The 26622-nt window shown below is 45.8% G+C and overlaps 2 protein-coding genes across 2 annotated transcripts in view; one reads left to right on the top strand and one right to left on the bottom strand.

Annotated features, from left to right (window-relative positions):
• The window catches only part of LOC108164146 (protein O-mannosyl-transferase TMTC1), a 43681-nt gene extending 22738 nt beyond the window's left edge, over positions 1–20943 (bottom strand). Inside the window, 1 exon segment of the mRNA XM_033393424.1 lies at positions 20335–20943. The gene's annotated coding sequence lies outside the window, so the exon portion shown is untranslated.
• Positions 657–1767, top strand: LOC108164144 (TBP-related factor). The gene is made up of 2 exons (XM_017299749.2): positions 657–967; positions 1030–1767. The coding sequence occupies exons 1-2, from the start codon at positions 804–806 to the stop codon at positions 1646–1648; spliced, it is 783 nt and encodes a 260-aa protein (XP_017155238.1). The 5' UTR covers positions 657–803; the 3' UTR covers positions 1649–1767.
• Positions 20944–26622: the final 5679 nt, after the last annotated feature.

The following is a 26622-nucleotide window of genomic DNA, read 5'->3' as shown; positions in this document are numbered from 1 at the left end:
AAAGTGGTTTTTCGGGTTTGATGAGCTAACGTCAAGTCCCATACCCCCCATACCTCCCATACCCGCTCCTCCCCCACCCCTCCAGCTCCTCTACACATTCACCAAATCCATCTGAGAAATATGAGTGTTCCGTTCGATGGAGCCATGAGCGAACACAAAGTTATTAATGGACTTCAATGGGGTTTCAATTATGCAATCTCTGCGATTTGAATGTGAGTGATATTTCGATTGTTTGTCTGCCCGGGCAGCATTCATTCAAGTGCTCCAAATTGCGATGCGATGCCCAAATGCATTGTTTGAATTTAATCAAAGCGTCAATCGGTTCAATGTGCATCCACTGAGGCCTCCCAAAGTACTAGTCTAGCGGAAATTGCATCTTTAATTAATTTGATTTGAATTTTTAACATTTTTCGAAGCTAAAAATATCAATCTAGCGACAAAGAAAACAATGAATGGGCGCTAAAATGTATTGTGATTTAATTAATATAAAATGAAAGCTTATTCCGAAAATATACTGCTTATAGAAGGGTAATTTATTCAAAAACTGGTCAAAAGAGGTTGGTGACTAAGAAAAGTGTTACTCAGTGACAGAACAACTGTCGCCGTTCTTGTCACGGAACAGCTGTTCCGTTTTCTCACAGCGTGGCTCAATCTGAGTAAATTTTCTGCGTTTCACAACACTGAAACGTAAACTTTTTATTGGGTTGAAAAGTCTTGTCAAATCGCTTTAATTTGTTAAAATCTGGGCGAAGAGGTATTCACTTATTTTTTCCAGGAAAATTTACGGCAATAGAACTTTCCCGATGTCCACCAACAAGGAGAGCAAAATGATTGACGAAAAACCCACCAATGAGCAGAAAAAACAAGATGTGTCACCCAGGACTCCGACAGACGACGATGTGGTGAACATTTTTTGCAACCTGTCGGTGCTGCCGGATATCGAAAGACATCTCCAGCTGCTGTATCGGTGAGTGGTTCGGCATCCCCAGGCTTAGGATTTGTGTAACTAAAGACTTGCCCTCTCTGCAGACCCTTCACGTGCCATGTGAACACGAATTGCGTGTACGACCTCCACGCACTCCACGAAGTGCTTGAGAACTCTCGGTACGAGCCGGAGAAGCACTCGGCCCTGTTCGCCCAACGGGTCTATCCGGTGTGCACCCTGACGATCTACGCCAATGGGAACGTCTTCTGCAAGGGCTACAGCCGCGATGGTGCCCGAGAGGGCCTTTCGAAGTTCGAGGAAATTCTGGAGGTTCTGGGCTACACTCCGGCGTTTTACAATTTGAAGTACAATGTGGTGAACGCCACCTTCTGTGTGCCCTTTCAGCTGGATCTGGAGTGGCTGAAGGTGGAGTCCTATACCAACATCATATTCGACCAGAGCCAGCCGTTCATCTTTCACATAATGCCCAAGACCGAAATCAAGTTCGCCATCTTCCCCACGGGCTTTGTGTACGTCCTGGGCTGCCGGCTGCCCAACGAAACCAATGATGCCATAGCCTTCATCTTGCCCATTCTGTACCGCTTCAAGGCGGAGAGTAACCGGTCCCAGCCGGACCTGTCGCTGAGCCTCGGCGACATCAGCTCCAGCCTCTACTGGGAGGGAGAGTTCCAAAAGCAGCACGATTTCGCAATGTCTTGGTAGTCCATATCTGCATCCCAGGTGTTGCCTCCTTCTGAGGCATGATTGCTGAATGTATAAACTTTTCATGTACGAGCGTGTCCGTAATAAATGTCGGGCCGTTGCCTGGAGACAAGTACTTGAGGAAAGTTTTATGTCTGTTCTGTTCTGGTAGGCAGGCAGGCATTCAGAACTCTGGAAGACATCAAAATTAAGCGGAAGAACAGATCTCGCTCTCTCAATTCCCAAAACGTCAACCAATTCCCGAGAAGTCAGTCGCTGGGCAATCAAAAATCAGACGGCAGCCAATAAGCCCGGTTGGAAATCGAATGTTTGCATTGGCAGACCCCCAGACCCCCAGACTCCCACTAACATTATAAAAATAACCACGAGCATGACAATGCGAATCGGGAAAGGGAGCGGGAATGTGTCAATTGGAATGTGCAGGCTCCCAGGCTCCCCAGGCTGATGAGATTTGCTTGAAAACTATGACCATTCAGTGTCATAGTTGTGTGCTGCCGTCGTGTGTGTTTTGGGGAGATTGGGAGCCATTTCCCTTTGACCCTTCAGCGGCAGACGAGTCGTTTCCTGAATATTGGAATATTGGCTGGCCCCAGGCCCCAGCCCTTTGTTTTGGGTGCTCCCCCTGCCTTTTCGCCTTTTTTGTGGAGCGGATTTAACGCTTAAATTAAGAAATATTTTCGCTAGAAACAAATTAACCAAAATCTGCTCATTTGAATTCCAGGCACAGAGCTAAAAATGCAAAAAGTAATTAATATTCTTGTGTGGCCAGAGCCAGAGCCAGACTCCCCAACGGACTCCATGGATGTCCCTGGACCTCTGCTCCTTCTGTTCGGGGGGGGGCTGCATTTTCATAATTTCCGCACAACAAAAACGAGCAGGACGACGACAAAAGCCAAAAGGAACGAAACGGAGCGCAGTAAATTCCAACGCACTGGAATTTATGCAGCAAATATTAACTTACCGCACACACAGATATCCGTGCACACCCGTGCACAAGGGCAGTGCTCCACATAAATCCCAGCAAGGGCAAGGAGCAGGAGCTGGGAGTGCCAGGAGCAGCCAAATGATGCCGCCGCCGCCGCCCAATTTCTGCTTGGCCAGCGAGAACTGACAACAAAACTCATTAGCAAACCCGGCGACCGTGACCGACCGTCGCGAGAAGGCGTGGCCCACCGTTTCGGCCCGTCCCGGTCAACCGCAACCAGAGCCAGGACCAGGACCAGGACCAGGACCAGCAGCAGGACTAAAAGACGGGCTCGGACCCATGCAGCCGCAGCCGCAGCCGTAGCCTTGGCCATACTCCGGGTCTGAAAAACGCAGCATGCACTTCCGTTTGTGAAAAGTTTTCGCCATTTTATTCATATTTTCGCAGGCTGCACTTTATCTCTCTGCGGCGGTCTTAGTTGGCGAAATTGTGTGCAACCACGAAAATCTAATAAGCGCGCAAATTTGTTGACATTGCGCAAATGTTTTTTACGGGCCTACGAGGAGGAACAGCGTCCGTTAAAGATGGCTCTGGCTGTGGCTGTGTCTTGGCCTTGGTCCTTAACCCACTTGGGTGCCAGTGCTCTCCGGCCGGACTGGTCTCCGTCTCCACAATTGAATCGAAATGAAAAGTTAGTCCCAAATTTGGGCATAATTACGAGGATGGTCAGCAGCAAGGGGACATCTTCAGGTGGGGCAAAGCCAGCTGCTGCTGCCTTTGCTGGCCCTCCACTAAAGAGCTAAGGCTTTGCCGGATACAGGAGTCTCAAAGGAGTTGTGAAGCGGAGCAAAAGATGGCCAAAAAGGAACTTTTCCCCGGCGCTATGGTGCGTAAACCTTTTGGCTTTTGCACTTTGCAAACAGAGGGCAAACGAAGCATGGACTTCCATCAGAGAGAGACACTAGTATAGGGGATATTGCGACTACAGAATACCCGGTAGTTATCCCGATAGAGATGATCTCCTGTAGATCGAGATAGAGGCATAAATTACACCCGCGAAATCAGAAGAGACAATTGGCAGCCATGGAGTTTTCCCTGGTTCACCAGGACTGGCGCTCCTATCCGGATGGCAAGACAATTTCATTAACCGATGCGGCATTTAAAGGCCAAGACTGCGCTCTGGTCTGGCCATCAGACGTGTCTTTGATTTTTATCGCCCGACCGCCAGACGACGGGCAGGCGAGGGAGTTTGTGTGTCCTGTCTGACAGGATTAAATGCGAGAACTGCCTCGAAGGCCCCACGGCTCCACGGCCCCACGGCCCGGAGCCCGCACACATGACAGCGCGTAAAGTTTTTAATTATTTTTGTGGTTTGAAAATGCATTTTCCCGTGCCCTTTGCCTGTCCTGTCCGCCCCCCGCCCTGCCTGTCAAGGCGAAGGACAGACCCGGCGCCCCGAAGGCGGACGGAGCGACCACAAATACGCCGACTTTTATCAGCGCCTTGCAATTGTCATGTGGTGACTGGGGACTGGGGACTACGACTACGTGCTCCCCTCAGGGGAGCTTACTGCATTCAGTTAAAAGAAAAGTGCAATAACATGTTATTTTACACGGAGTCGGGCACGGACGGCCTCCTCTGCCGCCGCTGTTCCTTCTGATATTTCCGGAATGATTGTTAACGGTAAGCGGCTTTAAAGCATTCGCTGCCTTATTACGTAATTACAAGTGGATGACAGGGGCCAAGGCATGCCCGTCATTGAATTATTGGAAATTCGCGAATAATTGAAAACACACAGTGACAGAAAGTACACGGGGAGCGAAAAGGCAGCGAAAGGGGGCGAAGGGGAGCCTCGATTCGGGGGAAATCAATGAAAAATTCATTACCATTCTCTACAGCAACGGATGATTGTCCGCTCGTCAGGGAAATTTATTCATTACATCCAACGTTTCAGACACGAATGTATCTTATTGAAGGATTCCTATAATGAAATAAATATAGTATTATTTTGCATAATAAGTATTAAGATTGCTTAAAGAATCTTTGCCATGAGATCTCACCATTTATATGAAATCTTTAGACTGTAAAAAACATGGGGAAATGGTTTATCCAACCAGTGATTGAGTTATAAATGATATGTGGGTTGTGAGCCCTCGAAGGAAGGAGGGATGAGAGGAGTAGTTATCAAACGTCAATAATTCAGTGGTATATTAGTAAGAGGCAAAGAGTACCCAAATATCTCCGAATATTGTACCCCAAAGGCAAGAAAGATTAAGTTGAAACAAATCTTTTAAAATTACATCATGGGCAAAATAATATGCATAAGAAACTGGAAAAACCTGGAAATTCTGTGTCATAGGATTTATTAAGGGAATGTCTTTGAAGATTGATCGTTTTATAGCGGTGTATTAAGAGATTAAGCAGATTTTTAGTACCATTTATGCACAAAGGCACAAATTTGTAGAGACTGAGGCTTAAGGTTTTCCATGTGGACACTTCTTCTGGGTGATTGCAAACCTATGTACATAAACAGACAGTTGCATTGCTATTGGATCCAAGAATCAGCACTCTCTTCAGAGATCCATAGCATCACTCTCTTAAAGTGTTCTCCTATTATACTTTCCTATACGAAATTTACGAAATGTTTTCCGTAGGAACTTTCCAGTAGCTAAGCCATCAAGGCTTTCAAAGGATCTGCAATATCTTGCTATATTTGTTACATATAAAAATATATTGTAGCACATTCCATGTCGGAAGCACTTATTGCCAACCTTCAGAGGTCTCTATTCATTCCAGTTTCCTTGTTATAGGTTTTCAAAGCTCACGTTCAATGCAGGATTTAAGGAATTTTACGGAATAAGCCAGAGTTCGGGCTACGGACTCTCCCCCATTCCGGCCCCTCTGGCTCCAGCAACAACAGCAACACACCGAAAGGAGGGCAACTATTTTTCGAAGAAATATCCGTACAAATTTTCACAATTAATATGCACTTCCTGTGCAGACGACTTGCAACCATTTCTGAATGCAGCCAGCAGCAGCGGGGAGGGAGGGAGGCGGGGGCCTGCCACGGGGGGGCATTCCTCAAGCATGCCCGTACCGTACTTCTGCAGCAAAGTTCACATGTGGGTTCATTGCTGCCATTAATGAATACGTGTGCAGCAATAAAGCCATTTTTTATGGGCAAAAGTCACGTGAGAAACTATTTAGTACGTTTACTACGTAACGGAGGGGGAGGGGGTGGGGGAGGCACGGGCGGACGTGAAGGCGATGCAGAACTGGTGCAACTTTGTGCCTGACACTGCCAGAAGAAAGCCAACTTTCTTTCTTTTTACATAAATATCAGTGTGTGCCAGTGAGTGCTCGAGGAGACCCCCTGACCCCCCAAACCCCCAACGAATCACAGCAAAAAGTGAAAATATTTTCTAGTTACACACACACACACACACATACACATACCATACTCGTGGATAGATAGAGAATGGGGCATGGGGCATGAGGCACGAGGCATTTTGTGTGCTGGCTGAATTAATTTTTGGCATTTATCAGCTAAGCAAATTGAAATCGTGTCGGGAGAGCCGACTCTGGCATTCCTAGCCCAGTTTATTGTTGAGTTCCCTTTGATATGTGCACTCGACCAGGAGGGGGTGCTCCAGGAAGGATCCAGTGTTGAATGTTGAACAAGTAAATCAACGACTTTCTGATGCTTTCTCAACTTTTCTGGCATACCAGATAATTGATTTGCAAGTGGAGCGACTGGAGCGTTAATGAGTGACGGCTGCCCAAGTTGTTTTTTTTTTTTGGGTAACTTTTGGAAAACTGAAGAGGAAATGGCTTTCTCAACATGCATTTCGATCAAACTTTTGACGAACTGGACAGTATCTATGTGGGAAGAGGTGGAAACAGCTTAGAAATAGGAAGATATCTAGATGGAAAACAAGTTATTTAGAGAGTAGTGGGGATGAGGCTGTTGCTGGTAGTGCCTAAAGGAAGCTCAACCCATCCACCCACCGCAAGAATCTTCTATCAATGATGCCACATCTATTTGTGCCGACACCCAGCAATAAAACTGGAAAAACTTCTGCACTTTATGGACCGCATATTATAGCCATGTGTGTGGGCCATTGGGTGTGTGGGTGGAGGCAATGCACCCATTAGGCCAACCGGTAAATGAGCATTGAAACAATTCATAAAACTGCCCAAACAAAAAGCCAATTTTATTCGCTCCAGGCACGCGTAAGTGGTGGTTGCCCGACGGCGTCTCAGGGTCCTTCCACGTCTACGTCTACGACTCCGACTCTCTGCCTTGGCGCCATTGTAATGGGCCGAAGCCCGGCTGGTCAATGGTGGAAACGTGTTTACGCTTTTATTATATAGGCAACCGGACGGGGAGCTCCGCCGGGGCCATAAACAGACGGCCGACGCACTCGCCGACTCCACAAATCCGCGTGCAGTGTGTTAGGCGCGAGCACACGAGTCCGGAGTACGACTACGGCCGTAATGTATGCAAAGTAATTGTGCGCATTAAATATGTTCTGTTTTTATGAACTTGCCCCGCCCGGAAGGCATGGCTGGCTGGGGGGCTGGCTGTTTCGGTGGCTTCATTCTTTTAACAAGAAACAATTAAGAAAAACAGCGCTCGGTGGCCGGAGTCGGTGGGAGTCGAGTATCATAAAAATTAAAATTATGCAAATGCAAATTTTTGAAGCAACAGCAGAAAAACGAAAGCAAACAATATGAGGAGCTCCGAAAGGAATCGAAAGGCGACTGGGCCAAAACTGCAGGGCAATTTGAGCCCACTTTGTTGTTTCTCGGCTTTGCTTACATTTATTTCCCCATTCAGAATATGCAAATCCCATAAAAACTCATTTTTAGCCAATTGACTGCATTGTTCTTGCTCCTCTCCTCCTTCTCCTCCCCCTGTTCTCCTCCTGCTCCTCTGTTCCCCCTCCATTTTCTCTCTCGCTGTTTCCTAAGCCCAATGGGAAAACATCAGATGAGAATCAGCAATGGGAAAAAATGCAGACGATGTCTCTCCATCAGCTCCTCATCCGCCATCCAGCATCCAGCAGCCACCATCCACCATCCACCAACGGTAATTAACTAAAATCGTGTTTTTATTTGCCAGGAAACAGGAGAAAGAGAGAGGCATAAACCCACCTAGAGAGGGAGAGAGAGAGAGAGGGGGAGAGAGAAAACAATGAAAAATCCGTTCATCTGTAAAAATTGTTTTGCTTGGGAGGAAGAATAGCGAGAACAATGCTCTCCAATGGCTCGACTAGAAGATACCCACCAAGGCCCATGGCTAGCCATCCCAGGCCTTTTTGTAGCAGGATTAGATGGAATATACCCTCTTGGATTCACGGGCATTGGGTATTGGGTATCCACTGCTGGGAAATGTAACTGTAAATGGCTACTAATACCACTGGTCTCCCCCTCCTATACGCGCCACGGAGCGCACTCTCGATTCTGTGTACACACGCCATTGTTGGTTTTTAATTTTATAGCCAAACAATATGCTTACAGATTTCGTTTGCAGTTTTTATTAAAAATCGATTGCCCCACACACATATCCGCCGTATATTGTGTATAGAAAACTAAACCATCGACAAAAATTACATGCACTTGAACCATTCGCCGATGTACCGATGTGCCGAAGTGCAGCGGGCCAGCAATAATAGCCGTTTGGCTTCTGGCTTTGCAGCTTTCATATTTGTTGGGAGTAGCAATACGGTAATAACACAGCCATAGCCGCGCGGATATTGACATGTTTGCGCTCTCCAGGGAGGCCCTAGCGCTCGCTCCAGAGAGTCCATGGGCATCCCAACTGGAGTTGATTTCAATTGAAGCTGAACAAGGACTGGCCACAATGGTGAGATACGATTTTTGCCATGGGTTTTTGTATTTAAATGTTCGATTTTACACTGCTTCATTCTAAAGAAATAGTGGTAGGATAACCCCTAACAGATCCATAAATATACGGCCACTCTAGGAAAATACCGATGATACGGTCACATGAAAAGCATTATAAATATCGCATAAAGTCGTGTTCGAAGAAGTAAAACATCCAAAAAGTATTTCTATTTCACTCTCCCAAAATTTTACGAATTTTTTTATTTTTATTTCCATTTTTTTCTCAAACTAAAAATATAATTTTTTGTTATTAATTCTGGAAAATGTAATTCTTAATATTTAAATCGGATTTTAATATATTTTTTAGAATTTTATTTGCTCTAATTTTAATATTTCAAGTCCATCGTTATAGGAGGTGGCCTTAAACTTAAGGCAGCACAGAAACAGTTCACCTAAGCCCTGAATTTTGGCCAAAATTAAATTCGAACACGAGGGAAAGTTCAAGTGGAATTTCCGAGCGAAGTATCCAACTTCGTAGGAACTTCTTTATATCTTTAACTTGAACCTAAAGCAGAGTTTCAAGCAGCAGCAGCTGTGAGTTTTTGAAGCAATGTACGAGTACATCCAGGCGGAGTTTTTAGTGGCCCAGGAATTGGTTATTGGGAAACCATCGACGAGAATCGCATTTGGCTTGTGGAATGGAGCCACACTGGCTGTTCTGCTGTTGTGTTTGAAAGTGTTTCAACTTCTTGCCACTTCACTCTGCACGCATTTCTCTCGCGTTGAATGCCACTTGTATCCATCTCTCTCTCTCTCCCAGAAGATATGTACATATGTATCTATATATATACTGCCTCCGAGGTCCACCCACAGATGATTACCAAAGTCGCACAGAACATATTTCTCAAAAAAAGGAAAGGAGCGGAGCGCGGTCTTGGAACGGGTGGAAAAAAATGGGAAACTGTTGCAAGTGTGCTAAAGTTTCATGCTTCATTGGATACCGACGCCGGAGCCAGGTTCCTGGGCTCCTCGGAGCCCCTTTTCTTGGCAGCAACGGCGGCGGAGGGGTACCGTACTCGCTATCCAAGAACAATCAAATTTGCAGCGAGCTGCTGCTGCTGCTGCGGCTGCCCCGGGGTGTAATATTCCGGCGAGCCAGTCAGACATGGGTCTGCTGCAGCCGCCCCACCCCCCCTTCCACCACTGCAAGGATGTGGTGTGTGGCCTCGTGTGTGTGTTTGTTTCCTGCCCGAGCACTTTCATAATCGAAACACTCCAGCTAGCCCACAACCGATAACTGAGCTGCAGCCCCCACTCCCCATCCCCCTCCCCACCCCCCAGTTCACAGCTGGGGTGTGCTCCGAAAACCTCTTGGGGGTTCTGGGCCCATTAAAGCAATAATGGCACATTGGAAATTTAAAAGGAAACCTGCTCTCCTCCATTGTCTGGAGCCACTCAAGCACACATATGTTTAACGCTCACTTTTGGGCATATATACTATATACACTGGTGTATGTATTTATTTGGGTGTGGGTTGGGGGGTGGGCCTTGGTATCCCCCTGTCAGACCATATAGTTCGGTGGGGGGTGGGGGCTTAAACGGTTACTTCCTTTCTGTGTCTGTCTCTTTCACTTTTTTATTTGCATATTTTAATGCAAATTGTGCAGAATTAATTTAGTGCTGTTTAGTCTGCTGCCCCCCCAGCTCCAGTTCCAACCTGATCCATATCCCCACCCCCACACTCCCCACACAATTTACCACATTTTTCCTTACTTTTCCGGGGTCCTGTGTCTGTTCGTGTCGCGTGGGTGGTTTTCGTTTCATATGTAAATATTCGAGTTTCAAGTTATTTTCCCTTCAAGTTCGTCGTCGCCGGCTTCATTGTCATTTTACTTTATTGTTTATGCTCAAATTGTGTTTGAGGAGCACTGGAGTGTGGCCTAGTTTTGGTCCCGACACGACCCCGAGACCCAGTCCGGGTCCAAGACGGTGGCGTGGGGCAATGAATGTGCGAAAAATATCTTATGAGCAATATTATGTAAACCGAATTTAGTTTTCACCCACTCCCTTTCCCCTCCCCCACCCCTTTGGGGTTGACATTATTTGCTCCTTCTTATTGGGGGCGGCCCATTGTGCAAGTTTGTTTCCCAAACATTTTTGGGGGCCATTCAAGTGGCAAGGAATTCGCTGCCTTTTGGGGCAACTGGAGAATAAACTAATCCAGACTCGAAATTTGTTTAAGAACTGCCACAAAGTGGGTCTCATTAGCCAGCCCCAGTCCCCCCCAAGTTCTACAGTTTTACAGTCATGTCGCGTCGCCCGATCTGGACATGAATATTCATGCGTGAAAAGGCGACAAGCAAAGAGAATTATTACACGGAATTGCATAAAAATGGTGGCTCACGTACAAAGGAAATGAAACGAATCTCTGAGCTAGTTATCTGGATTTTCCTTTCGTTTCCCGCGAATTTTTTTTGGGTCCACGCGGCAGCTGCATCTGGGCTTTGGAGCGAAATTTATGCTGATCATTCATAATGTCAAAGACGCGTCCTCGCCGGAGGACTAGGCCCGACACCAGCGAGAATGAATGGGCCAGGTCAGGGCAGAGCAGGGCCAGCAGCAGATAACTTGGCCTAGAAACGGCCTGGCCTGGTAACTACCATTCAGTATTTAGCCTCTTTAGTCGGTGTTTTTTGTGCTCTAATGGAAGGACTATAATCATCTAAGCATTATCATCGCAATAATACCAAAGGCCTCCCAACGAAAGGGAAAGTGAGATACCAGATGCCCCCCCCACCCACTGCCTCCACCAAATTATGTATATGTAAAGCGTGTACAGGAGAGGAGAGAGATACGTACTAAGGGGGAGGAATCCGCAGAGCAACAGAAACACAAAACACGAAAAACCGTGCACAATAAGAAAGGAAAATCAATTTCCGCTTTCGAAGTAATTCCAAAGCCATACAAAAGCTGATGCTGCTCCTGTCCTTGTCCTTGTTGCATGAACTGGGCCAAAGCCGAAGCTGAGCCTGCGCTAAGGCCAAGAGAGTCCCGGGATGATGGGGAAAAGTTGCCATTATCCTTGGCGGCAGCGGCATAAGATATTTGCACAAGAATGGCATTCAGTTGATAAAATCCGATTTGAAAATGAGCGAATGCCTGGCAATGAGCAAGACACGCGGCTCAAGGACCGCCCCAGGACGAAACAAAGCAGCAGATTGGGACTGGGACTGGGATCGGGTCTGGGATAACAATTTTATAAATAAATATTTGTGCGAGCTGGGCGGCCTGTCTCTTTGCGTTTCGCTTTTGAACTCAACTATCTGGCGATAAATCATTTGAAGTTCTGCTCTTCTGCACAATTGGCCCGGCGAAATCTCCGTCTCCGTCTCTGTCTTTTTCCTTTCTTTACGCACTTTTGCCCCGTAAATCTGTGTCCGGGCACACGAGTGGTGGGGGGAGGATGGGCGCAGGAGCAGTTCAAGTAGAGAAACGGAAGCGTGTCTCCGTCCGATAGCCTCCAGGCTTCCGTTCCTGGCGTTTAATGCTTTTTAATGAGTTGCCGCTGCAGAATGTATGAGGACATCGACACGGACGGGGACACGGACATGGGATAGGCCCGGTCTCAGGTTAGGATATTGCCCCAGTTCCTCGAAACTCTTAAACTTTAATATGGCCACCATTTATGTACTCTTTTGTGCCTTGATGGCCTTCGGGGTAGGCCTGCTTCGGGGAGATATCAAAATATGATGGCTTATCTAGGAGCCCATACCTTTGGTTCCCGGAAATATTGAGCTTTTCGATCGTAAATCGATGACGGAACACCCCAGGGATACAAGCCGATTGATGGCGCCTTGTCCTTGCCCTCTGATGTCCGACTCCAGTCCGATGCGAGTATTGTGTCCAAATCGTTTTCGGACGACAGTTTAGAACTCGTTTGGCCCTGCCAGGCCCGTATCCGTACCCGTAGTCAGGCCTGATTACTTATGCCGGTCAGGTAAATCTTGTAAAAATTGTCCCCTGTCCCCCTCTCTCTCTCTCTCCTCTCTGTGTGTCTCTGGTTCTGTTGTCAAATCAAATGTTCTGGTTTCGATTGGTATTGGTCTGGCTCTCTGCACTGGGCCTGGCCTTGCCTCTGGCCTGGTCGGGTCTGTTCGGGTCGACTTGATTTGTTGTCTGTGTCTTAAAGTGCGACTTTAATTTGTTTTGGACGGGATTTGCCTGTCGCACTTGGAGGGCGGCCATATGTCTTGGTTGCCATGTGCCCAAGATGAATGCCCGGGGCTTCGCTGCCTTCCCGGTCGTCCTGCAGCGCCCGTTGACAAATGAGTGGCCCAGAGGTCGTTGCCAGGGTCGCGATTACTTCTTCTGCGCTTTTTTTTTATTATTTGTTTATGCGTTGCCTGTCCGTCGTTTTGGCCTATTGAAAAATTCTTTCATGGACTTCCCCGAACTCCAAGGAGCGGCGAAAGTAATTCAGGAAGATAAACAAGTAGCCGCAAAGCAAATGGCGAACACGGACAGTCCAGTCCTGGTCCTGGTCCTGGTCCTCGTGTCCTAACAAATTGTGGGCAATATTTTCATTTCATCAGGAGCGTCCTTGGCGGCCTGTGCTGGCCAACGCCTTGGGGGCTCGTTGCCAACTTTATTGCATTATTGAAAAACTTGTCAAAATATTTTGAATGTGCAGAAAAGCTCTTGGCTCTTATTAAATTTCCATCCCCCCCCCGCCCCACATAATGGTATGAAAACATAAGATTTCGAGACGTGGCCAATATCTTTTATTAGATGGCCATATTTCAACATATATGGAGGACACCTGGTGACCTGTCTGACTCCGATGATTGTCATTGCTCATGGTTTAATTAATTCAAATGCCAGTATTACAATTTTATGAATTTCATATTTTATGCCACTAAAGAATTTCCAACAATGAGGATTTCTGTTTTATTTTTTTGTTGCCATGTTTTTCAATCAAGTGAATTCTTTGTGGTTTAATTAAATTTCCGTCGATCCTGGCTGTGTTTTTACCCCCGAAAACACTTTGCTCGAGTGCAAGGAGAATTCTATTCCATTAAATTCTCTTGTTTTTTTTTTCTGTTCAACAAATAGTTGTGAAGAACACAGAAAATATGTACGTATATGTTTACGGTTCGCCAGAGGCGCATTTTCTGCTCCATTCAGCGCAGTTTTTGGATTTTCTGGTCGGTTTAGGTTGCCAGGTTTCCAGATTTCAGTTTTTAAATAAGGGCTGTGTGTTCGGTGAAAGCCGAACAAGGTGTTTCATCAGACCAATTAAACGAGAGGACATATACATCAATTATGAAGCGATGAAAGCAATCATCATGAAAGGTGGAACTCTTCCGGTGATTCAATCGATTAAGGGCTATCCTTCAAGCAACAATGTCTACAGATAATATTGGAAAATACATGTGCATTTTCCTATTTGCCTTGCATTTTCGCCAAGATTTTCCTTCTCTTTCTTGCGGCTTTAGCTAAATCCTTTTACACTACAAGTCTTGAAGAAAAATATGGTGAAATATGTATTTCAAACATGACCACGAAACGCTGGTTTCGATTGGAGTGCTCCCCGAACAGAGCAGCGACTAATTGATGGAAAACCTGGGATTCCTATGGCCCACAACCCACAGTGGAGGCGGGGAGCGGAGCGGCTGGGGGACACATTTTATTTTCAGAAATAACGATGCTGTTGCTGGAAATGAAAGGTACATATTGATGAAATTTAATATGTTGAGAAAAGCTCAATTTTCCCCTTGCAAAAACCAGCAGGAAAGATGAATGGACGCAGAGGCGTGTGGGAGGGGGTATTACTAGAGGAATCCATTTCGGATCAAATTTCCAATTAAACAACAAATTCGACATCCAATTTATTCCAAGCAAAATGCGTGTTGTTGTTGTTGTTTCATTCTGTTTGCTTGTGTATCTAATTCATAGTAAATTATTTTCGGGGGTAATTATTTTGTGGCGGCATCGGGTGACTATTAAATATCTCCGACATGGCCTCGTTGTTTGTTTGATATCGGACAATTATTTCCGATTCATTAATATTGCATCTATTTTCTTTACACTTTTTGTGTTTCGCTGCAACGTTTGTTTTGTTTCGTTTTGTTTCGTTACGTGCCGTTGGCCTGCGCTTAATTGAAAAAGTGCTGCCTAATTAGTGAAAGCCTTTCAGCATGTGCATCTGCATCTGTGTGTGGCAGTCTCTGTGTGTGTATCTATTGGCTGTCAAACCGCTTTCGCGGCTGCTGTTGTTTCAGCAAATTTTGTCAGAATGTCAGCCGCTGAAATGCCAGCGACAGCCAGGCCTACCATCCCGGACTCTGACTCCCAGGTTCTGGTTTTGCGTGTGGGCGGGGTGTGCGCGTGTGTCTATGATGTGAAAATGCGCATATGGCCGACTGGGTGCCATATAAATGTCGCAGTCAATAATACAAAAGACCCCAGAGCGAGCACACATTTTAAAATCTATATCGCGGAAGCGTTCAGCGTGTTCGGGGCAAGGAGTCGACTGCCAGGTACCCCCGAAATGGTGCGATCGGAGTACTACCTCGGAGAGATCTTAAAAAGTAGATATATAGTCCAGTCTATAGTCTGGGTTGGTCTCTATACCTCTCTATAGTCCCTTGAAGCTCTGCAAGGGCAATTCCTATCCTCTTTTATTTCTGTAGAACAAAGCCCAAGAGTTGAGCGAGTGTCACGCACATTCCTCCACTCTCCCAGGACACAGGCACGAAGCGAGCCCAATGGCAATTTCTATGCGCATTTTTCTATTATTTATTATGTTTATTGAGCTCCCCCTGCTATAAGGAGGAGGGCAGGGCAGGGCAGGACGGGGCGGAGCATGTCGTGTCGACAGCTGCCATTGATTTCGTTTAAAGGCGAGGAGAAAATTAGCCACGTTTCAATTTCGTTTCATTTGCATGCAGTGCTGCATTAAAATTATATTCATATGTGTTTGTGCCTGCCGCATGAATTATGCATCGAATGAGCATTGAAGGAGACCAATTTTTGTATTTGCTTATCGGCCTTTCAAATGGTCTTTCTCTCCAATCCAATTGCACTTTGATCAGGCTTTAGAAAGCATCCATAAGCATCTTATGTGTACTTAAACTCCTTTTGAAGGTGAATTCCTGGGAGAACATAATTTTCTTTAGCCAATGCGATGGACGGTCGACAAGTCAATTTCTGTATCGATGCGCAGAGGAAAAGCAATTAAACAGTCTGGTCGTGGTATGAGAATGTTCTTAAAATTGAAAATTATAATTATTCATTGCGGAGAGTGCTTTATGGGCAGTCCGCTGCTCATATTGGCTGTTTGGCGGGCGGCTCTTAAATATAAAACATTTAACGCCGGCCTTTGTGGAGACAGCTCTCGACTCATTCGCTTCATTTGTTGAATGCATAAAGCCACGGCAATCCCCTCCCCATCCCCTTCCATTCAGGGGGGCCGCCTCTTGTTTCCGTCGAGCCCATTGTGAGTGGGTTTTCCATCATATTCTGCGCTCTCTCTTTTTTTTTTCCAACTTTTTTTGTGTGTTTTTCCATTCATGGAAACAAGTAATGAAGTTCTCTTCTCCGCTGCGGATCGGCTGTGGCTTTTGTTGTTTTTATTCGGCTTGATATTCTTTTTATCGATGCACGTTAAATTTTATTGCAATTGTTATGCGCTCACATCTTTGATGGGCGGTGCGGGGCGATGCGGTGCAGTTTCGTTTTATATTTAATAAATTTAAATCACTTTATATGTGAGTTTTATGTGCGTTAATAATGCGAGTGAACGAGCGCAATGCTTTTCCACTTTTTCTCCATTCTTTATTGACAAAGAGCAAAAATTTCAAAAGTAATTTATTCCGCACTGTCTACGCCGTACAATACGGACATAAACTAGCCGGCATTTGGTGGGTGGGGGGCTTGTGGGGAGGGTGTGGGATTTTAATGATGCTTTTTGGCATTCATTTTAAATGGGAGGAAAGCATGGGATCTCCGGCAAAGCAGTTGCGGAAGTTTATTGCGGGGAAAATGATATTGGAATCATCAATGAAAAAATATGACTCTGCCAATAATTCCAACGAGAACTTCCATGAGTTTTCTGGGGCGAAAAAAAATTGTTTAAAAATAATTAAAAATTGTAACTAAATATTTTACTCAATGTGCGGGGGGGGAGAAGCATTTCATGAATCCCAGATAAACTATTAGAACTCCTCTTGGAACCCCACATGTTGGAAGTTGAAAGGTTCTTCTTCGATTCCCGGATCTTAAAGGAATGGTACAGTTTTTTTGTATGCCAAATATCCCAGAAAGGCCTTAAACTGTCACCCCAATTTCGTTGCCCTCCTCCTAACCGAAATTTTAAAAGAAAACTGTTACATTGACCACACCATCCACCTCTGTCCCTCCCTCTCTCTGTCTCGCTCTTCCTCGGTGCATCTTCAACTTGAAATAAAGTTTGTTTCTCTTCGTCCCTTTTTGGGTGCACTTTTGGCTGTCAACACATCGACATAACGGCACATTCGTCCAATTTACACACAAGTTTCGTGCCGGAGCCGCCAGGCGGAGCCACTCGAGGCAGGACTTCAGCGCCAGACAAGCATCATCGTGCCTCCGGCTGCGGCTACGGCGGCGGCGGCGGCGTAGGAGTCGGGCAAACTTGAACTTTTGTGGCCAGCCAGAACTAGAGCCAGATGGCTCAGACGACTCCTGCAGAGGGTCCTCTACGGTACAGTACTTACATCTATATATATATATGTATGTTTGTATGTATCTGCCTGCATAGATATACTCGTACATACATCAAAGTGCGCCCACGCCCACAACATTTTTGGCAACTGCGCGCATTCCTCGCACTCTAATTACATGTTGAACCAGGGGCCTGGCAGGGGGGGGGGGGGATCAGAAGGAAAACTCAAACGGAAAACTCGGCTTGAGCATGCGTTGTGGTTTTTCATTTGCATTCGCTCGGAAGAACTTCGTTCTGGAGTTTTAAGTGAATGAAATTTCTTGGTTCTGCCGGTTCCGCTCCTTCCCCTCCCCTGCCTGCCTGCCTGCGTCGACCACTTCTTATGGCTGGCTGTGAGGATAATTAAATTTGGTACAAGTACCCGGCACAGTCTATATCTACTGCTATATTTTATTTATGATTTCTTCTTCTTTCTTGCTCTTGTCACTGCCCCTCAAGTGTACGCCGAGCTGCGATAATTTCGGGCGAGCAGGCAAATTTCCAGAGTTCTCGCTTCACGGCTTAGTGAGCAACAACAATTTTGCTGCTGCCATGAATGCATTTCCCCCTAGTACCCGCCTGCCTGTTTTGGGGTTTTCTTGTGCTAAACTTTAGGGGGGAAAATCATTTATCAATGTCAGAGAATGCAGCACACTCCCACTGCGCACGAGAGCGCTTGTGTGTGTGTGTGTGTGTGTGTGTGTGTGTGGCGGCAGATTGCGACGGCCTGGCCTACGAGCATGCACTGAAAGTGCGTGAAACAAGTTGGCAAAACTTCAGACTTTGTTTCGCAAAATACCCAAGTGATTTCCGAAATTATGCTCACGCATAAATGCATCGATCCGCCTCAGAAACGAGCAAAACTTTTTTATGAAAATTGCATTCCAGAAAGAGAATTTTCTTTACAATGGAAACGACTTAAAGATAAGCGCTCAGATTTGTATATCAAAGAGGTACGTTAATACATTGATTCTTTTGCAGAAACGAGTAAAATGAGTACTGATTGGCTACAGCAGAGAATTGAGATCGCCCCTGGCCGAGATCCGAGAAGAACATACGAATAGGGGTTTATTCTAGCGCGTTCTTTAGGCGAAATCGATATAAAACCAGCAGGTAAATGTTATTGAGGTGTACTTGATATATAACCACGAACTAAATATAGAACTGGGCATCCAAATTGATTCGATATGAGGAGCGGTACTCTTGCGAGGAGGTGTGTCTCAAAATATGCTAATGGATACATTGAAAATCGTTTGTCTAATCGTTCCGAATCGAATTCCGCATAGCAATCCTAAGAGGAATATTAGAAAACAATTATTTAATCGTCTTAAGATTAATAATAATAAAAACACAATCAACGCGACCATTTGGTGGGACTGGCAAAGGAAGCCGCGATCTCTTTCAATTTTGTCCCCCAATAATTATAAAAGATGGGAAAAGTAGAGATATAAATAGAGGCACCACGATTCCTAGTAATGTGGTAATAATAATAATTAATATCTATCCCATTTCCAGATAGTCCCCTATTTTATTAGAATTTCAGAATATTTTATTTGATTCCATACGGCTTATTCCCCTACCTCCCCTTCTCTCGCTCTTCCCACCAAAACCAGCCGTTACATCTCGGTTCCCTCGACCAGTGATAGAGAGACAGAGATAGGGAGAAGAAGTAAGCGCTTGGAAGGGGTAGCCAAGGCACTCTGGCTTTAATAAGGTTGTAATATGAATGAGACACGGCCTTCTGGTAGATATGGTCATACCCAATGCTTCTGTGCTTTTGGTTTCTTCGTATAATCAAGATTTTCGACATTTTTTTTGGGAATTAGAATTATCAAGAAAGACAGACATTCAGAGAGGCAAATATCGACTCGTCTAATGATGCTCATTAATATTATATAACGTTTCACCAGATCGGAAACGTTTCCTTCTAGGTAATACTAGATGTGTACAACCCATTGCGGTTGGGGCATAAAAACAAATGATCTTTTCTATACGAATATAAACATATGTAGACTTTGAGCGAAAGAAACTGATATGCTGTGCTATGAATGCCATGAATGCAGTGGGAAATATATATTTTTTGACAAGAAATCGTTAATAAACAATAGTGAAAAGTTGATTCTGCCATTCAAGGCACTTCCTGGCTATCTGGATATTTCCGAATGAGGCGTGGCTTTGCCTTTGGCTTATGCCAGGAACTTTTGCACTTAGTGGCAGTTCTCCCCCTCCCCCTCCCCCTCCCCCACTGTGTGAAAGCGGTCGAGCGAGTGTTCTAATCCTCTGGCCGCCACTTGTTTGCTGGCGAAACAAGTTTGCACTCAAAACTCGTAAATAATGGATGGAAAAAGCGCAACCGCACCATTCATAATGGAAAAAGTTGCCCAGCCACTTGAAACTATTGCACAGGCACTGGGCTGGATTCCGGTGGGTTGGTTCTGCTCTGGCCTGGTCTGGGGTGGATCAAGCCGATGGCTGGGGCCCCTGCGCCCTGTCCGGACATTGCATGCCGTCACGCCTCTGCTGCAGCACTCGCCGCCGGCGTTATTGTCATGTGTACAGTAAAAATAACAAATAACAAACAGGGAGCGTAGCACAGGGACTAGGACAAGCCATAAAGGCGGACCCTGGACGACTCGATGCTGTTGCTTTTGGTGTTGCTGTTATTGCATCGGCGGCGGCGGCGGGGGCGGCGGGGCGGCGGGGCGGCGGCTGTGCTGTGGCCTTGGTGCGGTTGCTCTGGCCGGGTCCTGTTCGAGACCCTGGCATTCCGACAGGACGGGCATAACCCACATTCGTTTCGGAGCCAAGGTTATAGTCACATTTTTAATATGCTGTCTCTTCCGGTGCTGGATGTTGTTTATGATGCGCATATCCAATGAAATTTTATATACGGCCGTTTGTGCAATAAATTTAAAATGCCATTCAGCTTTAAATTCCGCAGGATGTGTTCCGAAACAGAGAGCAAGAGAGAGAGAGCTTTAACTTTGGGTGTATTTATTGTATTTCTTGTGCGGGGCATGAAATATTCTTCAGCAGGCCATAAATCTCAATACTTATGAACTTAACTCGTGTATAATTTGATTATCCATGGGCCTTTTACCGAAAAATAAAGAAGAAATCTGCCGGGAATGTGGCCAGGCTTAGACCATATTGAATTATCTTTCATCTTACCTTTAGCCATTCACTGATTTATTTTCCGTTTGCAGGCAGTGGGCCTTCCCGTTCCGGCCCTGAACTTGAAGGAAGAATTCCGATGGGGATGGCGGCGCAATTAAAATCGGGGCCGCCACGGCACGGCGGATAAACGCTGCTGAAAGCCGGGTACGGCGGAAATTGGATTCACACACACACTCCCGCAAACAGATGTCGCCAGGGCGCACACAAACAAACACAATCGTCCCTGCGGGTTGTGCGTGTGTGCGGGGGGTGGGGGTGTTGCGGGGCTGGGCAGTACGGCAATTATTGTAATATTTTGACTTTGGTTTAGTTTTGAATCTCGTGCGGACTCAAATCGATTTAATATATGTTGCACAGACGAGTATTTGCCTAGTCTCTTGCAATCTGGGCTGACATGAGGTTCGACAATTCTCACACGTGCTTCAGACTCGTACATTCGTAGCTTCAGCGGACCCGGCGAAAACCGAAGCCGGACGAATTCACCATCGACCATCAACCACGCGATTCGAACAACTGAGTGCGAGTGCTAATGCGAGTGCGGCCGGGCAGAGTTCTCCGGCGGGAGCAGCGAGTGGACATCGGAACGAGCGCCCCGCCAATGAGCGTACCACACACTCGCTCAAGAGTGGCTCGCCTTCGGGCCGTCGCGACGACAGTGGGCTCTGCTCTGCGCAGACTCTCTCCCCGAGCTGCTGTGCTGTGCTGTGGTGGGTTTCGCCGAAATGTTATGCTCGTCGGCTGTTAGAGAAGCAACAGTTTGGTGTGGCCTGTACAGAGGTATTCGGATAAAGTTCCCCTCTTGCTATAAAACTGATTTTAACAGTCCCCTTCAACTATTTTAACCCTGTTTCTAGGCAAAAGGGGACTGTTTCCCATTTGAAGACTGGAGAAAAGTTTAATTCAGAAGTGAATTAGGGAATTATATTCAAATATCAATGGTTTTTAAAGTTCCCTAGATATATAAGAAGACCAGCTCCTACTTCAATTTTTCGGAATGCATTTTAATGTTTATTCGTCTAAAAACTATATACATACGCCTTCAAATCTTGTATTATCTGAATAGTTTCCACTGTGTGGTTAATCTTTCCCACAAGCATCACACCACAAAAGCCCTCTTCCATTTCCTCCCCCCTCCCCACGCTGTCTGCCTGTCCCACACTCTCAGCAATTGTTAAATTAAGGGAACAATGGGAAAGATAATGCGAATGCCAAATTGGATTCAATTAAATTAATTTGCATTTGCGGCATTTAAATGGGCTCATTCGCATATGCAGCTCGCTGCGAAAAGAATACGGAATACGGAAGTGGAGTTTGATAAGTAAGTGCTTTATATTATGCGTACATATAAAACCCAATTAGCCCGTAATAGGTTTGCCCACAAAAACGGCACAGCCATAACCGCTGCCGGTTTCTGCAGTTTCCTGCTCGCCTGGTACTTCATTCCACAGTTTTCCCACATTCTCAGATCTATTAGGGACGACGACGACGGCCTTTACATAATGCAACAGCTGGCTGAGTGCTGCGCCACCCCCACCCCCACCACAACCCACCCTCGGGACTAGAGCACAATCCTCCTCCAACTAACGCCGAGCGAGCACTGGCTCTTATGAAGTTCAACAAATTATTGTGAATGGTGGTTTTTTTTTTGTTTTTCGGGGTTGATTTGTATGCAGCGCTAAAAGCTTGAAAAATGTTTTACCCGCACGTGTTTCCTGGGCTTTGATAGAAGAACCCCCCCACCACCCCCTTTGCAGCGACACTTGCAGAGTCTCGCATTCGAAAGACATTATATAAATAAAATGGGAAAAATGGTAAAAGAAAAGCACAACAATGAAATGCCAACTCGGGCTAAGGGGCTCTCGGGCTGACGGCGACAGTTACATGGCAATCTGAGGCGTGGGTCTCCACTCCCACCGAATGGGAGTCAGAAGTGAAGAGATTGGAGCTGCCCGTCCTCCGGAGAGGGTCTTCGTAGAGCATGTGACTCTTTTAGAGGAAAAAAGCTGAAAAAATTCTTGCCAATTTTAGACTTGGAAAGCAAAAAGAGCTGCGAACGAGAATGGAAGTTGGTTTTTCATGGTACTAGTGCTATACAGGATATAACCATATGCCTGTGACGACTTTACTATTGTATAGCTCTGTAAGTAGAACCTATAAAGCCTTAAGCCTTTGGCATGAAATGAGTAAAGCCTTTTCTTATAATTCTCAAATATTAATTGGATAAATTTCTGCATAACTCGAAAAAATAACAAATATTTCTTAGAAAATTACACACAGGTAATGCAATCTCTTACAATCTTTGATTTGATTTCTGTGGAACATGACATATTACTATTAAAAAGGTTTTCAAATAATTTCAAAACTACTATCCCTAATATCCCTACTATCCCCCCCCCCTAAGTCCCATTTTTAGGCGAAAGATTTGGGACATTACACCTCTAATGAATGACAAGACTAGGGCCAGGCCATACAAGACTGATGTTTATGTTAGGATTCACATTTGGCTGGGGACTGCCTCACTCTTGGGGAGTGGTTGGGGGGAGGTGGCTCTTGGGTGCTGTCTTCCTGTTAACTTTGCAGATTTCCCCGGCTGACGGCCTGCATTTGCTCCAAATTGAATCCTGCGAGAATGCGCGAGACAAACATCTAAATTGTCAACGTAATGCGACAAAATATTGAAGTCAGCAGACAAAGTCAGCTCTAGCTCTGGCCCTGGGTCCCAGCCACACCTGACACATCTTGTCCGTTTCTATCCCTATTCCTGTCACTAGTCGTGCTCCTGCTCCTGCTCCTGCTCCTGCTCCAGCTCCAGCTCCTGCTCCTGTTGCTGTTCTGTGCCCGAGTTCCTGGATCTGTCGCCGTGCTGTGACTCAATTCAGTTCTGTGCGGAGCTTGCCAGGCACGAATTCAATTTCGCGTCCACAGATGCCATTCACCTTCGGCACGTACGACTATCAACGTCAACAAGTTAGCAGCGGGCGGATGCGATGCTCGTGGGCGTAGGGATACTGCTGAGGACGGAGGGCGTGGCGGGCCAAAGTGGAAAACAGCAGTCAGACAATACAATTGCTTCCTTGACTGCATCTTAGAGGTAGCGCGGACTCGTCGTCTCCGGCTAACGCTCCCCAGTGCTCCTGACATTTTATACTGAATTATTTATATAGTTTTCTTTACCTTTTTTTTCCTTCCCCATTTTTTGTGCTCTTTCTCGACTATCGCTCATTATTTTCTTTTGTCGTTGACTTCTCCATTTCACCATTTTTATTGCTCGGCGTTGTCAACGAGCTTGAAATTTAAGCCGGATCCGTTTCGCGGCCCGTGGCGTGGACAGTAATTAAATACATATACCCGGCGTAAACCCGGCGTATACCCGGCGTACACCCGGCGTATACCCGGCGTACACCCAGTATTGTGCGAATCTTTGATTACCTCCGAGATTTAGGGGGGGACCTGGGGCAAAAACCCCTGCAAAAATAAAATATTACTGTGAAATATTTTCAAATTGTGGACACGGAAAAAGTTTCACTCGCCAAGACGCCCCCGTCCCCGTCCCCGCCACCATCCATATGGCCCCTCATTTTGTTACTTCTTTGGTTTGCCCGTGGGAAATCTACTAACAGAAAATAAAAGTTTCTGGTCAAGTGAGTGCAAAAGTTTTAAGTGACGCACTTTTTGCCCGCACCCAACCCCACCCCACCCCAACCCACTCTATCCCTTTCCACAGCCTCTCAGCCAGTGTCCGGGAGGGGGCTCCTTGTGGGGCCAGTGTCGGAGATTACTTTTGTCGTTCGAATTTGGCAGAGTGGAATTTTATTAGGCTTGACTTATGGGCCATCTGCCACACACCGTACTCGTGCGTACATGTGTCCCAGCAAATGCTTGTAGTTGTTGATTAAACTCTACATGTGGGAGGGGGGAGTCGAGGTGGACATTAAGCTGTGAAATGATTGGTGCCAGAGAGGAATATATGAGTCTCCAAACGCCCTGGAGACAGCAGAGAAACAACGAGCCTTCAGATGTCCTGGCAGACGGATCGTTGATGAAGGAAACACATTTATATGGGAAGGAAAGCTATCAATATTTGACTTTTGATTGGATTTTAGCAGAAGCATTCCAAAATAGTTGTTCCTACAGAAGCTACAGTTCATATCGAAATATAGGGTTTGAGGAAATAATTTAATATCACTGCTGTGGTTTGACCTTCCTCAGGCTCTCTAAACTCTCAGCACCAATGCTAAAACCTTCATAAAATCCTATAATTCATGACTTGTGGCAAGGGCTGAATGATTCCTGTGGGCTCTCCTCACAGGGAAAGGTACCTTCAAAAGCCCTCAAATAAGCCAGGCCTTGGTCTAAATTGAATCCAGTTTCGAAAGCTTTTTTCCAGGTATCCGTATCCCTTCTCTGAGCAGCCGGTGGAAGATGGATGGATGTGTGGCCAAGTGGCAAGTCGACGAGGAGATCCAGTGCCATAAACAAATTCGTAATTGCCTTGTAATGCCTTGTGTTGACAGGACTCCGACAGCCAGATAAGGTCCTAGGCTCAGCGAGAGAGCTATGAAGGCTGCAAATTAGCATAAAACTTCAATTTCGCTTTCGCACATCGCACGTCCGTTGCAGCAAGAGGCTGGGGCTGGGGCTGGGGCTGGGGCTGGGGCTGGGGAGACAGAGGGAGAACCATATTTTCCAACGAACAAACAAATCGCAATAGATTGCGATTGCCAACTATAAACCAGGCTGGCGGCAGGCGGCAGGATTTGCGGCCGGAGACGACTCTCCCACACATACTCGTGTGTACCGATACTCCTGCATTAATTAGTAATTTATTCTAACTTTTACGGCTTGGCCGTGCCCGGGGCCCGGGCACAATGGACTGTGTAAGTACGGGCTTCCGGGCGAGTCGCACGAGTATATGGAGTGTAAATGAACTTTTTGTGCATTTGACTAATTTCATTTCAAAGTTCTGTTCGTCTGTTCAAATTTTATGAATATTTAAAAACTTTCGGCCCCAAAAATGATTCCCAGCCGGTGGCTGTGAGTGAAGACAAAGCCTTCGAATTGAAAATTCATCAAAAAAGTTGAACACTTTGTAAAGTGGATAAAATATTCATGCATGCAAGTTTATATTAGTCGAAAAGTTGGATTGGCTAATAATTCACTAAAAACCAATTAGACCGCTCTTAGCACACCTCTTATTGCTGTGCAGAAATTTGCCACCGCCCAAGCCTTTAAAAGCGATGAAAAGTGGACAAGACTTGCTTTCGATTGGAAAACTTGCCATCGATCAAAAGTGATTTTGATTTTGGGATTTTATCCACTGAAGACCCATTAAAAATTACTTGAAAGGTTGCTACATTTTACTTTATTTTTGGCTGGAAAAGGTTTCAACGTACAAGCAGAGGGATTGACACGCTTCTGGGTGATGGATCACGGGTTGAAGATCGTGGTAAGGGATTAATCAGCCTGCTTTCTAACATCTTGAGGATTCCGCAGGCTGATCATAAATATAGTAAATAAATTAGAAATCGTCTTACTGTATGGGTAACATTTCCAGTGGACTCCATGGCAGTTATTCCGAGGCTTGGGGATGGTCCTGCAATAAATAGAATATTAGAGGTATTAAAAATATTATCAGCCTAAGCGATTCTCATCTTTTTAAATATAATAATCGATTCGTAGAACCGAGGGGTTCCAGGGGTACAGGCCAGGCTTATGAAACCCCCTTCCAACGATTACCTAGAAGTAGTCGCTGGCTGGCTAAAACGAGTGCTAATCGAGGAGCCTCATAAATATTTATAGGCGACTGTTTCAGTTGTTCTATGTTAATTTTGGGCCACAAGTGCCGGCACAGTTACATCTCGAGCATCTTGAGCATCTGCCAGTGTGGTAAATAATATTTACATGCCTCGGCATTTGCATAGCTAACGACAAAAACTGCTCTTCGGGTGGGGGCCGCTCGAACACATGCGAAAAACCTAACCCGAACCCGAACCCGAACAGTTCCAACACCAGTTTACACAAATTAATGCGAACTCGCACGTGTTAATTCAAGGATGTGCTCCTGCCTCTGCCTGTGCCTCTGCCTCAGCTTTATCCCTTCCATGGTATTCGGCATGAATTTGCATATTAGAAAAAGTTTTCTGCTTGTGAAATGTCAGTTTAATATGCGTGAAGTAGTTCTGCCCGCCTCCTCCTTGTAAAATGCGCTTAAGAAAGCGAAGATAAAACTTTGCGCAATCTAACTTTTCGCCCAGGCCATACCCACACCCACACCCGGCCCCG

Source organism: Drosophila miranda, chromosome 4, assembly GCF_003369915.1.
Source record: "Drosophila miranda strain MSH22 chromosome 4, D.miranda_PacBio2.1, whole genome shotgun sequence".
Lineage (NCBI taxonomy): Eukaryota > Metazoa > Arthropoda > Insecta > Diptera > Drosophilidae > Drosophila > Drosophila miranda.
Note: the sequence above shows the minus strand (reverse complement) of the source record. Positions and strands in the feature narration are given on the sequence as shown.

Coding starts and splice junctions, on each gene's coding strand:
- LOC108164144 (XM_017299749.2), top strand. CDS start 804: ATGTCCACCAACAAGGAGAGCAAAATGATTGACGAAAAACCCACCAAT. Junction 968..1,029: donor CATCTCCAGCTGCTGTATCG/GTGAGTGGTTCG, acceptor CCCTCTCTGCAG/ACCCTTCACGTGCCATGTGA.